Consider the following 16,017-nt stretch of genomic DNA (forward strand, 5'->3'; position numbering starts at 1 on the left):
CCTCTGCTCTGATGGATGCTAATCTAGACTTCTGCTGGCCATTCAAACATCTCAGTTACCATCACTAATTTCCATTGAAGTCAATAGGCGTAAGGAGCAAGAAAGTGCCTTTCCCACAACTTCTTTCTCAGCATATCCACTCTCAGATCTATATCAAACCTCAGAAGCAATATCACATAGCGTTGATCATCCACGGCCCAAAGCTTGCTATGATAAGGATCAATAGAGGATATCTGCTCTGGTGAAGAGCAGACCATTTAAAAGTAGTTCTGTTAAATGAGTATATCCACTGCCTATGACCGCAATGATTATAGATAGTTCAATACAGCAATCATCAGACAGTCACGAATCTAGTCTTTCCTAAAAACAACCCACCTCTGCGTGTGTGTGTGTGTGTATGTGTGTGGCATAGCTCGCCTGTCTTCTGACCTTTTGTCTAGATCAGGGAAGGGCAACTTTGATGGGAGCCACAAACAATCTGAAATCATCATGAGGGGCCGCAGTGACTGCGTACCCACATCCATGCCCATTCACACAGAGAGAGAGAGAGAGAGCATGCGTTAGGACAGGTGGGAGATAAGGACATAGAAAAGCAAGCAAACACAGACATGGTGGGCAATGCCGCAGACAGTGAACAAGTGGTATGATGCTGTAGTCAATCTGAATACAAGCCGAGAACAACAGAGGTCCACAGTTATGAGCCAGTGTCTTATTTTAGAGCTGCTGCTTTTCTTAGAAGTTTTAGTATTTTATTAGGATCCTCAGCAGAAGTGGTTATCAGGAAAGGTCAGGAACAATGAGAATTGGCATCTTCTGGGAAAGGAGTGGCGTATGACCCACTGTGCTTATGCTGAGAGACGCAGTGAATATGTGTGTGTGAGTGTGAGTGAGTGAGAGAGAGAGAGAGTGAGAGAGAGAGAGAGAGAGAGAGAGAGAGAGAGAGAGAGAGAGAGAGAGAGAGAGAGAGAGAGAGAGAGAGAGAGAGAGAGAGAGAGAGAGAGAGAGAGAGAGAGAGAGAGAGAGAGAGAGATACACCAGTGGTGTGCTTTTTGCGAGCAACATATTTGAACGGGCCCTCTCTCGACAGCGGAGAGCCATATGGGCATAGAGAAAATGTTGCAGTTTTAAAGCAAGTTTTCTGCCATTCTACACATTTGCCACGGGGCAGAGAGATGACTTTGCAATTATATAACTCATTTCATGCAATTTTACAAATTTTGCCATGGGGTGGAGAGAAAAATGTTCTGTTTTTAATATAAATATCTGAGTGAGGCCCCCCGGTCGGTAATTCAACCATGATTACTATAAGTTTACATAGACTAACTTACCCCAAAAACTATATGTTAACTGACATGGGCTAATTGAGTGACTGTCAGGGACTGACATAACAAGAGAAAAACTGCTGATGCACTATGAAATTTAGAAATTGCACCTTCTGTATTCTACTAGTCTAACTCTCAACAATAAATTGAGACTACGATTTTCTTTTTTGGGGGGGATTGATCTGCGGGCCTACAAAAGGGAGTGGGTCACCTATTCTAGTTAGGTTAGAGTAGCATCCAATAACTGAGCACACTGAGCACAATGGGAAAGGCAGTGGGATATTCTAGACAGCAGTTTGCTCTATGTAGGTGGTGGGAAGTAAATGGGGAGATATTTGGTGCAGACAGAGTCATAGGCTGTGTTTTTAATCTGATGCCATCGTGTTTGTCTCTCAGCGACATAGAATTACATATTCATTTAATAGGATCTCTGCTCTCAGCACTGTGCGTTTACTGGGCCTAGTGGGCTGTGGACTGGATTTTATTCACACCAGCCGATCCACAGTGGAAGGAAACAAAACTCACTGCCCTCTTATCCTGGTTTCAGATTTGTCTGGATGGGCTTTAGCGAACTGTCTAACTGTCTGACTATGACTCTGATACAGGTCTAGTCTAGCGCATGAGAACAATCATTATTCTAGAGGTGTCTCCTTTTTGGGTTCATGAAATGCTCAACCTACATACATTAAAGGCACTAATGTGGTTCAACATACAGTATATTAATGACCTCTGTGTTTGTATCTCAGACAAACCAAAAGTGAAAGGCTGGAGCAGTCAGGTACCTTCAAGTAGTATTTTTCAGTCTGCTTGCTTCACCACTGACTAATGAGCCGTACATCACTGTGTGTTTGAGGAAACCCCTTAGCGACAGGCCTGGAGGGTGTCACGGGCAGACACTCACTGTGCTAATTACTGAAGAGAAAGACTGTACTTTAACTTGACCCAGTTGACTTCATCATTATTGCTGGCAGAAACGACTGTATAAAGAGAGATCTCAGTCAAGGAGCGAAAAACATCTTGGCCATTTATCTAATCCTGAACACTGAGCCAGATAGTGTTGTAAAGTGATTAATGATAAGTCTCTCATTATTTCTTAATTAATCCAGCTTTTTTGTCTCCGCATCCCAACTCTGTAGGCTATTTTACCAGAAGGCAATAAGATGTTACTAGAACGCTAACTCTCAGAACATTCAGAGGTTGATTTGAAGCATCAGGAGTCTTAGCTGGATATTAATATAATCTTTGGTGTGATGATGATAATTTAAACAGGCAACGAAACAATTACTTGTTATTATGGGATGATTCTGTAATCTGACAGGTTTTATTTGTGATTTTTACAGCCTTCCCTAAAACTAAATGACTATTACTGTATAACCTCTGACAAGACGATTTCTGAAACTTTCTTGAATATGTCAAGTTTATCCAAATAGCAAATACTGTACACTGTATGTCTGGTTACTGCTGATTTACAGTGCATTAGGAAAGTATTCAGACCCCTTCACTTTTTCCACATTTTGTTACTTTACAGCCATATTCTGAAATGGATTAAATTATTGTTTTTCCTCATCAATCTACACTCAATACCCCATAACGACAAGGCAAAAACAGGTTTTTATACATTTTAGAAAATGTATAAAACATAAAACATAAATACCTTATTTACATAAGTATTCAGCCCCTTTGCTATGAGACTCGAAATTGAGCTCAGGTGCATCCTGTTTCCATTGATCATCCTCGAGATGTTTCTACAACTTGATTATAGTCAACCTGTGGTAAATTCAATTGATTGGACATTGACTTGGAAAGGCACACACCTGTCTATACAAGGTCCCACAGTTGACAGTGCATGTCAGAGCAAAAACCAAGCCATGAGGTCGAAGGAATTGTCCGTAGATCTCCGAGACAGGATTGAGTTGAGGCACAGATCTGGGGAAGGGTTCCAAAAAATGTCTGCAGCATTGAAGGTCCCCAAGAACACATTGACTTTGATCAATCTTGGCCTCAATCATTCTTAAAAATTTGGAACCACCAAGACTCTTCCTAGAGCTGGCCTCCCAGCCAAACTGAGCATACAGGAGAGATGGGCCTCTGACAGAGCTCCTCTGTGGAGATGGAAGAATCTTCCAGAAGGACAACCATCTCTGCAGCACTCCACCAATCAGGCCTTTATGGTAGAGTGGCCAGACGGAAGCCACTCCTCAGTGAAAGGCACATGACAGCCTGCTTGGAGTATGCCAAAAGGCACCTAAAGGACTCTCAGACCATGAAAAACAAGATTCTCTGGTCTGATGAAACCAAGATTGAACTCTTTAGCCTAAATACCAAGCGACACCTCTGGAAGAAACCTGGCACCATCCCTAGGGTGAATCATGGTGGTGGCAGCGTCATGCTGTGGGGATGTTTTTCAGAGGCAGGGACTGGGAGACTAGTCAGGATCGAGGGAAAGATGAACGGAGCAAAGTACAGAGAGATCCTTGATGAAAGTCCTGCTCCAGAGCTCTCAGGACCTCAGACTGGGGCGAAGGTTCACCTTCCAACAGGACAACGACCCTAAGCAAACAACCAACACAACGCAGGAGACCTGAAAATAGCTGTGCAGCGACGCTCCCCATCCAACCTGACAGAGCTTGAGGTGTGCCAAGCTTGTAGTGTCATACCCAAGAAGACTCAAGGCTGTAATAGCTGCCATAGGTGCTTCAAGAAAGTACTGAGTAAAGGGTCTGAATATTTATGTAAATGAAATATTTCTGTTTTTTATTTGTAATAAACCTGGAACATTTAAAAAAATCTGTTTTTGCTTCATCATTATGGGTTATTGTGTGTATATTGATGAGGAAAAAAGGGTCTGTAATGAGGCTGTAATCTAACAAAATGGAAAAAGTCAAGGGTCTGAATACTTTCCGAATGCACTCTATATGCCCTTTTAAATGTCACATTCAGATTTGCGTTTTGATCTACAGCTGAGGCCAAGAGTTATTTTAGCATTTCAATTATTTAATTATTTAAAATCTTTCTGAAAAATACATGGTGTTAGAACTTATAACACTGTTTCAGACTCCCATCTACTATGTCTGGTATCCCATGTAAACCAAAGCCAGTGGAGTGGACAGTACGAGACAGACTCTGATCTGGACCGGGGATGAGTTATGACGGGAGATACAGCACCAGATCCAGGGTTAGAGGGAGTGGAAGGAACAGGCAGGAACAGGCAGGTGGCTTTAGACGTAGGGGGTATTTTCAGGTCAGACTTCAGGTCAGACTAGGTAGAAAACAGAAATTCAGACGTCATAAGGCTTTAGAGAAAAGCTGGGATCTGGAATCTGTCACTCACTACTGAGGGAAGAGGTGAGACGTTACACCGTAGCAAGACATGACATATGAACATCTCAGTCACCTGATCACACTCTAAAATGAAAAGATCAAAAAGAGATGTCCTGTACAGAGCCTCTTAGCACATACAGTACAGCACATCTACTGTACAACACAGGCATCTGTAGTTGGGCAAGGGGCGTCTTTGGAGTGGGAGCACAGAATCAGTCAAGTGAGTTTGAGATTGAGTGCCAGAGGCGTTCGACATGAGCTGAATGCCATTTCACGGCTATAAGTGAGGAGCGTCAGATGCTGCCAAGGGGAGCAGAAAGGGAGTGAGGGGGGAATGCGGGGGGAGGGAGAGGAAAGGAACGTCGAGGATAACGGCAGTCTGAGTGCAGTTTAATTATGAGGCATGTGGTAGTGATCTGGAGAGTGCCCAGGTGCCCAGGTGCATTGTGGGAGGACAGGCTGTCACCGATCTGTCGCCGCCCTCACATCGCATTGGCGACATGGGCACAGCTCTGAAAGCATGCATGAAAGCACACACACACACACACACACACACACACACACACACACAGGGTTGTATAATCACACAGGTAAGGACTGCAAATGACAACAGCAGGAATCACAGCTTCCTTTGCTCTTCACACAAATCAGAAGAACAAAGGATCCTACCTCTCCGTAACCACATTAAGGAAGTGATACAGATGCCAGACAGGTGGACAGGATACAGCAGGAGACAAGAGCTGTGGTAGTAGGGCAAAGTGAGGTAAGAACACATACTGTAGGACTCTGACAGTGTCACTGCATCAAAAATTGTTATCAGGAAACAACTTGTCTCTGGTGATATATTTAGTTCTAGGTGGAGAGATTAGGAAACAACAAATGCATGTGTGCATAAATAGGTTATAGTCCTTTATCCATTTCAAAAACCTACACCATGACAGGAAAAGATAAATAAAAAAATAAACACATTAAATGTCAAAAAGAGAAAGCCTCTGATGTCACATTTTAAAATAGTCATACTTTATTTCATAAACAATTATCTAAATTCATCTTAGGTTGACACATACACAGTAAACATACAAAATGCTCTTAAATCAGAAAACAACAATATGGGCATTCCCGTCTTGTCCTTGAGTAAAGGTTAATGCAAAACTTCTGCGTAAAGATGCATGATTACGAACTATGCAGCAAACCGACAGCATTGGTATAATGAATTCTCTGAAAGACAATAAAATGAAACAGCATTGCCAAAAGCTCTGTAGTCCATAGCTGTTTTCAGACACTGTTTCATTATTGGCAGCATCTGCTAGCTAATGGTAATGACAGAGGGGGTAGTTAGAACATTAACAGTGTCGTTCATTTCATATATTAGTCATCTTACAGTGGAGGCTGATATGCCATTCACTTATATTTGCTGAAAAGTATCTTGGACAAAGTGTGAAGGGAAACAATTCATTTTAAATGACTATGAATAATTTAAGTGAATGAATAAGTACCACATTCGGTCCATTATGGAAAGACTATAGAGTATTGAAACACAACCAAACATCGCAAATATTTGGCAACAAAAATGATATAGGCGTACACTACTGTGCAAAGAATTACTGCTTTTCTAGTTCTAAAAAACAAGCTTTAATTTCTCTACCAAATAACAACACTATAACCACACAATATTCCATTTGTATATGATTCTTCGTAGATCATATTTCCATTAGAAATGATTTTGTTAAGAATACACAAAATGCACACATCACAAAAGCCATTCACATATGTAATGTATATAAACACACAGGCCATGTATTGTATTGCAGCAGGTAAAAATGCAACATTCGCTGACCCGGTTTCCTTGTCCCTGAACAGAAGGTTCACCATGTCTCTGTACAGGATGTGTCATCTCCCCTTCCCACCAGTGAAGAAGAAGCTACTATCGGTGAGACTCTAAGGGCAGATGGGTGTCGAAGAAGACCTGTTTGTCCCGATGACAAACACGACTGTGCTGTGCTGTGTTTCTATGTGCTGTGCCTGAGACAAACTGTGCAAACACTACTGTGTACCCTACTACGGTAGTGGTGATGCTACTGTACTTCTCCAGGACAGGACAGGCTGTAAGTACAGACATTAGCCGGGCAGTGACGGACAAAAGTAGATATGGTGGTCACTGTGACTCATAAAGGACTTTTGACCTGTAGAGAACTGTAAACAGTAATGTCCCTTTACATACATTGAGGCAATGGGGACTGGAGCTGAAATTCTTCCCTTCCCCCCAGACCAGACCCACCGACTGTCCTTCTGATGAAACAGAAAAATTGTGACCCAAAGTGCTATTTTTTGCTGCAAAGTTGGTTTTTGTGCTAGCTAGTTGGAATTCCAGAAAACAGTCTCTGATATCCGGAAGATGGCTCAAATACTGAGAGTTTTACTGTTATGAGGTTACCAAGGAGTAGACCATACTGGAAGACAAGAGAGGAGGAAAAACACAAGATAACAAATCAATGACTGAGACTACAGTACATGATTGGACCAAACAGTAAAAACAACAACAATAACTATCAACAGTGCCAAAAATGATCCCATTATAAACTGATCCACTGGAATGAATAAGCATACAAGAAAGGAGCATTCAAGTGTGTGTTAAAAGTGTTTCAGAAACAACTGATTAATCCATGTGTGGTATAGTAGTGTGTAGTGTCTTTTTTAGGACCCATGCCTGGGTGCCTGCCAGATTCACTGATATTTGTTTGTGTTTCTTTATTTTAAGTTTCAATTAAAAGAGCCCTTTAATGTTGTGCATATAGCCTTCTCAACTACAAAGGATAAACATTTTGCCTATTCAAAACACGAGCAAATAAATAAGCAAGAAATTGATGTGAGGCCGCTGCAGTTATGCTTGATTAAGCTTGTCGATAAACCAAATGTAAATATTTAATATTAATTTGAAGAACTGGGCTCGAACTAAGAGGTATGCCTATGTCTTAGCGTGGACAACACTGTTCATGAAATATACGATTTGATGGTTTAATAAAGTAAGGACAGCCCTAGAGTTTCGTTCTTTACAAACTATTAGTCATGTTAGCCTAATAACATTTTGTGAGCTGCTCAGACAAGCCTAGATCTCCCAGATGCCAATACTTAACATTTGTTCTTAGCCTTAGGGAAATAAACATCTTCTAAAATAATTCAGCTTCCTAGCTAACTGTACCATAATAGCTTATTTACTGCTTTAACTAATCATGACCACTTAGCTACTCCCAAATTCAGAAATGTGGTGTCCTCTGGCCAGTGAGACACTAATCCCTGCTGCTGTGGTGAAGCCTGAGCTCACCTGTCTGTCTGGGTTATCAATATCCATGTTTCCTAATGTAATGGACGCACAATACGTATGGTGGCCTGGAGGTGTCATACGCAGGGGAACCAGAGGCAGCTTAGACAGACCATGCCCTCCATCATGCCCAGGCTCCATCACCCCTCAGAGCTGTAGCTAGATTAATAAGTAGCCTGTATCTACAAATTGTAGCTCATCACATGATCACTGGGCCTATTCTACCGTACAAACATCTTCATTATTACTCAGCTGTTAGCTGAAAAAACACTGGTTTAATCACCTGGTCACTTGATGAAGACTAAGCCTGGTCTTCAACACTGCACCAAACAGTAAGACAACAAGCTGAACAACAGCTGAGGAGATGTGTGGAACAGACACTCTCTAGCTACTGGATCTCCCACTTACTGGTACTGTAAAAAAAACTTCAAGCCCTGTACTTGGAATCTACATTCAGTTTGACAAGAGGTTACTGTTACTGCATTAACATAAAAAAAATCATTACATCACATTACGTCTTTAGACTGCTATTCATGGTAGACAGAGATGCTACATATGTCCTTGCTGTCAGCTTGTCATCTCTCTGTCATTGAGGTTGTTTCAATTCACCCAGTAGCTTGGCTTCCACAGGCGAATATAGCATATTCCTCACTGAGGGCTTGTCATAAACATTTATATGGAGCTCTGCTTCCTTATCACAGCCACGTAATAATTTCTTGTTCCATTACATTTAAACGGCTGTTGGGCTAATGAACCGAAGCAAACCTGGCCATTGTAATTGGGAGGATTAGGCCTCCAGAGTCAATCTTTGATTTCCCATCAATCTGTGAGTGGGAGAGCATTATTCAGCTGATGCTCAATAGCTTCAGACTGTGTGTGTGCGCGTGTGTACAGTAAATGTGCGTGTGTGTGTGTGTGTGTGTGTGCATGCGAGCGAGCGTGAGTCTGTGTGTAAGTGTGTGTGTGCAAGGAAGGGTTAGAGATCATGCCAAAGACAAGTGGAGAAGTGGGTGAGAACAGTTTAGGAGTGGTACTTATTAGACAAAGAGGGAAGCATTCATATACAGTAACGTTACATAACATCCATAGCAGTGGTTAAACATCAGGGGAAAATGCACATCTCATCAAGGTTAAACAATGGAGGTCAGTTGTTATATTGGATTCCATATTATACTCCACCAGAGTGACCACCTCCACTGTGACAAACACCAGTAGGTCAGGGGGGACTGAAGTAATGGAGGTCAGAGGTTAGGGGTTAAAGGTTATCTCTCTGAGGAGGCCCATTCTCCAGAAAAGGCTGTGTCCGTTAGTGTTACAGTATCGCTGAGTAAGGAGAAACAGAGAATGAGAGGGAGAAAGGAGGGGAGAGAGAGAGAAACAAAGAGAGAGAGGGAAAGATTCACAGGTGTGGTATGGTGGTGTGTGCAGGGGGCAGGGCACCGTGGGGCAGTGAGGGGTTCAGTATCACGAGGTGACAAACCCACTGAAGAGACTCACTACTAGAGGATGGTCCGGTCCAGTACACGCTACAGGCGAGAGGAGGAGAGTCACATTCAACACTTCTGATTGGTCAATTGAAAAACCCCCTGTGCCTCTGGTGAGAGGTCACTAGTACTCCAGGGACTGTGGGGTCCATTCCATTTCAACTTAATCAATGAAATTAATGGGTTTATGAAAACGTTTTATTAATGCGTTTTAGTTCGGGAATTGAAAATTACCCAATCACTGCCTGAATTGGCTAAACCGAAATGGAATTGACCCCATCCCTGGTCAAATCAAATCAAATAAATGTTTATTGGTTGCGTACACAGATTTGCAGATGTTATCGCAAGTGCAGCGAAATGCTTGTGCTTCTAGCTCCAACAGTGCAGTAATAATACCTAGCAATACAAAACAATATGCACATAACATGCTTCTAAAAGCATGTAAAAGCCTGTACTAAACATCTGGAAAATGTACAAGAGTAATAACTATACTCTACTTAGGCTAGATGTACTGTATATAGTTGATAGTCACTTTGAGGTGAATGATGATCATTGTCTGTATCCTTAACACATTACCAAACAACACAGTGGAAAGCGCATTTGTCACTCACCAGTAGAGATAGTAGAAGAAGGACAGGACGAAGAAGGACATCTTGCACCAGGCCTCTTTTTGGCAGAACTTGAGTGTGTCCCCGTTCATGACCGAGGCTGGGTCATAGAGGAGCTCCTTAGTGTCTGTGGGGCTGTGGAAGTACCTACCGAATAGGGACACGACACACGAGGGGTAGTTGACCCGTAGAGACGGAGGGACGGAGGGGAAGATGAAAGGAAGAATGGAGAGATGGAGGATGAGTAGGGGGACACATGAAACATCTGACTGTTCATGATTAGTATGATTAAGTTGTACATGATTAAAGGTTGTAGGAATTGTAATGCATGGTTTATGCATATACGTAGGTACAGTGGCTTGCGAAAGTATTCACCCCGCTTGGAATTTTTTCTATTTTGTTGCCTTACACCCTGGAATTAAAATGTATTTTTGGGGGGTTTGTATCATTTGATTTATACAACATGCCTACCACTTTGAAGATGCAAAATATTTTCTATTGTGAAACAAACAACAAATAAGACAAAAAAACTGAAAACTTGAGCGTAACTATTCACATAACTACAGCGTAACTATTCACCCCCCCAAAGTCAATACTTTGTAAAGCCACCTTTTGTAGCAATTACAGCTGCAAGTCTCTTGGGGTATGGCTCTATAAGCTTGGTGTTAAGGCTGTGGGTAACTGGTGAAAGGAGTCAGGCGCAGGAGAGCTGAGATGTGTGGACAAGGTATTTAATACAAGATAACACCAGTATAAACACAATACTATGGTGCGGGAAAAATACCGGTACCACGAAATAAACGGGCATAATAACAAAACCCGGCAACAATAATACCAGCCGTCAGATATAGCTTTCACAATAAAACAAACACGCACACAAACATGGGGGAAACAGAGGGTTAAATAATGAACATGTAATTGGGGAATAGAAACCAGGTGTATAGAAAACAAAGACAAAACAAATGGAAAATGAAAAGTGGATCGGCGATGGCTAGAAAGCCGTTGACGTCGACCGCCGAACACCACCCGAACAAGGAGAGGGACCGACTTCGGCGGAAGTCGTGACACTTGGCACATGTAGCCACTGGGATTTTGGCCCATTCTCCAAGGCAAAACTGCTCCAGCTCCTTCAAGTTGGATGGGTTCCGCTGGTGTACAGCAAACTTTAAGTCATACCACAGATTCTCAATTGGATTGAGGTCTAGGCTTTGACTAGGCCATTTCAATACATTTAAATGTTTCCCTTAAACCACTCGAGTGTTGATTTAGCAGTATGCTTAGGGTCATTGACCTGCTGGAAGGTGATTATCCATCCCAGTCTCAAATCTCTGGAAGACTGAAACAGGTTTCCCTCAAGAATTTCCCTGTATTTAGCGCCATCCAGCATTCCTTTAATTCTGACCAGTTTCTCAGTCCCTGCTGATGAAAAACATCCCCACAGCATGATGCTGGCATCACCATGCTTCACTGTGGGGATGGTATTCTCGGGGTGATGAGAGGTGTTGGGTTTGTGCCAGACATTACGTTTTCCTTGATGGCCAAAAAGCTACATTTTTGTCTCATCTGACCAGAGTACCTACTTCCATATGTTTGGGGAGTCTCCCACATGCCTTTGGGCAAACACCAAATATGTTTGCTTATTTTGTTCTGGCCACTCGTCCGTAAAGCCCAGCTCTGTGGAGTGTATGGCTTAAAGTGGTCCTATAGACAGATACTCCAATCTCCGCTGTGGAGCTTTGCAGCTCCTTCAGGGTTATCTTTGGTCTCTTTGTTGCCTCTCTGATTAATGCCCTCCTTGCCTGGTTCGTGAGTTTTGGTGGGCGGCCCTCCCTTGGCAGGTTTGTTGTGGTGCCATATTCTTTCCATTTTTTAATAATGGATTTAATGGTTCTCCGTGGGATGTTCACAGTTTCTGATATTTTTTTTATAACCCAACCCTGATCTGTACTTCTCCACAACTTTGTCCCTGACCTGCTTGGAGAGCGCATTGGTCTTCATAGTGCCGCTTGCTTGGTGGTGCCCCTTGCTTAGTGGTGTTGCAGACTCTGGGGCCTTTCAGAACAGGTGTATATATACTGAGATCATGTGACAGATCATGTGACACTTAAATGAAGTCCACCGGTGTGCAATCTAACTAATTATGTGACTTCTGAAGGTAATTGGTTGCACCAGATCTTATTTAGGGACTTCATAGCAAAGGGGTGAATACATACGCACGCACCACCTTTCCTATTTAAAAAATAAAATAATTAAACAAGTCATTTTATTTTTTTCACTTCACCAATTTGGACTATTATGTGTATGTCCATTGCATGAAATCCAAATAAAAATCTATTTCAATTACAGGTTGTAATGCAACAAAATAGGAAAAACACCAAGGGGCTGAATACTTTTGCAAGGCACTGTACATGCATTTAATTATGTTAATAGATACATGAACACATGGTTTATAATGATTTACCAATAGTTTGCTAATGACTAACAAACTATTCAGTAATGGTTTATAAGTCGTTTGTCCTAGACAGACTATTAAATAAATTGTGACAGGGCTTTTTAAATTCATGTAGAACAAGATTGCTGTAAATGAGAATGTGTGAGAGAATGCCTTGCCAGACAGTTTAATGTACCTGATAAAATAAAGGTTAGTCAAAAATAAATAATACAAAATCAGAACCATTCTGCCCATTCCATTTCTACTCATGCACCTTGTAACACCTGAAAAACCCAGCTGAACCTGAATCTCAACCCACTACCACTACTATTACTACTACCACCTGGTAAGTCACTCCACTAACACATCTGCATCATTTGGTACCTCTACTGTTAGGACAAGCACCACCTGAGACAGTAGTGCCCTATTTCACAGCAGACCGTAACTCATTGCTGTGGGGTGGCCTATATTTCTACAACACACTGATTGACTCCACCTGATAGGTTGTGGGGCTCCACAGCACCTGAGGTAGCGTGAGCTACAGGCACAGAGAGAGGGACCCACATGGAGGTTTGTAGAGAAAGACATCCCTCTCTGTGACAGCGAGGGGGTCATGGTGGGGGATAGGGAGCAGCTGTCTGTACAGTATGTGTGCTAAAGGATGAGTTCACCTCAAAACACAGAGAGAGCGGAATCCCTTCTACTATACACACACAAAAAAAGGAGATTCCTCAAGTTTCTTTTGGAAGGGTGATGGTTCTATGGGGATCCATAATGACCCAAAGAAACCTTTGAGCTCTTCAATGGTTCTTTACAGTTCACAAAATGTTTATTTGCTCTTTTAAAATGTAGGGGAGGCAGCTCATTACAATATTTTGGGGTGTGGTTTGCTTACAGCTCTTTTTGCGCAACGGTGATGTCACGTCCTGACCAGTAATAGGGGTTATTTGTTGTTGTAGTTTGGTCAGGACGTGACAGGGGGTATTTGTTTTATGTGGTTCGGGCTGGTTGTGTTAGTAGTTGGATGTTTGATTTATTATTCCGGGTTTTGGGCACTGTTCTATGTTAATGTATTTCTATGTTTAGTCTAGTCATTTGTATTTCTATGTTTAGTTAATTGGGGGTTGGACTCTCAATTGGAGGCAGGTGTTTTCTAGTTGCCTCTGATTGAGGGTCCTATAAATAGGTATGTGTTTGTGTTGGTATTTTGTGGGAGATTGTTCTTGTTTAGCTATGTGTGCATGACAAGACTGTCAAGTTCGTTTTGTATACGTTTTTGGTGTTTTTCCTTCTTCACATAAATAAAAGAAGATGAGTAAATATTTTCCCGCTGTGTCTTGGTCTCAACCCTACGACAACCGTGACAAGTGAGTGAATGTGTCATTCCACTAATGTGTTGTGTTATCCTGTTACATATTATACTGTATATTACACTTGAGGCTCCTCAGAGGAGAAAGGGGAGGACTATCCTACTCAGTGAATTTAATAAAATAAAAATTGTGAAACATTAGAAAGTTATCCTTCTTAGATAGAACTATAGTAAATATATTTGCATCACCAAATAACTGATTTAAACACTGTTTTGCACTAAAGATCTACAGTAGTCTCAAAAGCACTCTGTAGGGTAGCACCATGGTGTAGCCGGAGGACAGCTAGCTTCTGTCCTCATCTGGGTACATTGACTTCAATACAAAACCGTGGTTCTCACCCCCTTCCTTAGACTTACACAGTAATTATGACGACTTCTGGAGGACGTCTGCCTTGCAGCATGAACTGACATGTTGTCCATCCAATCAAAGGATTAGACAATTAATTTCGTACTGAAATCATAAACTACAGGTAGCTAGCACTGCCGTGAATAAAATATGGTGAGTAGCTGACTCAAAAAGTTTTGTCAAAAATGTATTTTTTTTTACTTTCACTTACACTAGATAATTTTGCCTGCTCAACATCCTGACTCAAAAAGAGAGGAATGATATGTATGTTAGCTAGCTGGCTAAGGCTATCCAACACTTCCAATTCAAGGTAAGCTTTCGGTTTTATAAATGTATTGCCACCGGGGGCCGCCGGTGTAACTGCTAAACTGCTTGCTGTACACTACTGTGTGATTGTACACATGGATTGGATTGTGGGTTTACTAACGCGTTAGTTCTTGTAGCTATGTTGACTATGACGTTAGCTAATATGGTGACAACGATGTAGGTTGTGTGTTGCGGTTAAGGTATGAATTTTTTTTTTTCTTCGCCTGGTCACAGACAGCTGTTGTGTTGTGCACCGAAGTCTACAAGTGATAATGATATACGACTATGGCCAGTGACGGTGTCTTGTGAAAGACTCATGTATAGCCTTGTGTCAACTGAGAACAGTTGACTAAATCAGTCAGTGGTTCTCTCCTCAGGGACCCCCAGCTGTTCCAGAGATAGCTCACTTGATTCAACTTGTCAATGAAGACAATAATAAGAATTAAATGTTAACAATATAATATGGCTGACCAGAATAGAAAACCCTGTGTGGTTCTTCAAAATAATCTACAAAGAACCTTTAAGATTGAGAGAGGTTATTTATTGAACCCTTCTCCATTAAGGTTATATAAAGAACCATAAATAATTGTTCTATATAGCCCCAAATAGGGTTGTAACCATAGCGGAACCATTTTTGGTGCTATATAGAAAGAAAATGGTATGGTTCTTTATAGAACCTTAGGAAAGGGTTCTTTATAGCAACATACAGGTTCCATTTAGAACCTTATGAGCATGGTTCTTTATTGAACCTTCAATAGCACCAAAAAGGGTTCCGCTATGGTTACAAGCTTAATAACCCCTATCTGGTACCATTTAGAACAGTGGCGGTCAGTGCCATTTCAGATTAGGGATGACAATCTTTTTTTCATGATCATGGCCTTATTTCTATTACATCATATTGGATGACTGTCATTAATATTCCAATCACCCAGCTCAATGTAACAGCGATAGGTTTAGGCTACTACATGATACTCACATTTTGCCTGTACCCATCATGCCTATGAATGAAAGTTTACAACGTAGGTGCACACAGGTCGAAAGACAAATTTGATGTGACAGACAGTGACACATGGACAGACAGTGAAATCAATACCGCCTTGCACATTGTTGCCTACATCTAGCTGATAGTGGGTGTAATCATTAGTCCAACAGTTGCAAACGAGAGTTTCTATTGGATAAATTCAGGTATGTTTATCCCCGTTTTGTTTCGTTTGCTTCTGTTTGTGAAACATTTTTCAACAGAATCGGAAAGATTGAATACACCCCGTTGTATTCCTTCACAGCCATGTTGTATTCCTTCTTGCATCTACGTTAGGCGCTCTCCTCCTTTCACCTCTTCCCTTCACTTGTGGACTTCAATGCACAACACATCAGCTGTTTGTGACCAGGTGATAAAACCTTTCCAAGCCAAACCGCTACACATAGCCTACATCGTTGTCACCATATTAGCTAAAGTAATGTCATAGTCAGCATAGCTAAGAGAACTAACGCGTTAGTAAACCCACTACAAT

General features: G+C 41.7%; 1 protein-coding gene across 3 annotated transcripts in view; it reads right to left on the reverse strand.

Moving 5' to 3' along the window:
• Window positions 1-5,641: 5,641 nt before the first annotated feature.
• LOC106571455 (protein cornichon homolog 3) overlaps window positions 5,642-16,017 on the reverse strand; it is a 56,622-nt gene continuing 46,246 nt past the window's right edge. The window contains exons 5-7 of one of the 3 annotated variants that reach the window (XM_014144586.2): window positions 10,058-10,201; window positions 9,460-9,488; window positions 5,642-7,093 (exon numbers count right to left, since the gene is read on the reverse strand). In XM_014144586.2, the coding sequence (XP_014000061.1) occupies window positions 7,074-7,093; window positions 9,460-9,488; window positions 10,058-10,201 (193 nt within the window). In that variant the 3' untranslated portion in view covers window positions 5,642-7,073. Of the gene's footprint in view, window positions 9,489-10,057; window positions 10,202-16,017 lie in introns of all 3 variants that reach the window. The other 2 variants (XM_014144587.2, XM_045695747.1) reach the window with 2 other exon arrangements.

This window comes from Salmo salar, chromosome ssa15 (assembly GCF_905237065.1).
Source record: "Salmo salar chromosome ssa15, Ssal_v3.1, whole genome shotgun sequence".
NCBI classification, from domain to species: domain Eukaryota; kingdom Metazoa; phylum Chordata; class Actinopteri; order Salmoniformes; family Salmonidae; genus Salmo; species Salmo salar.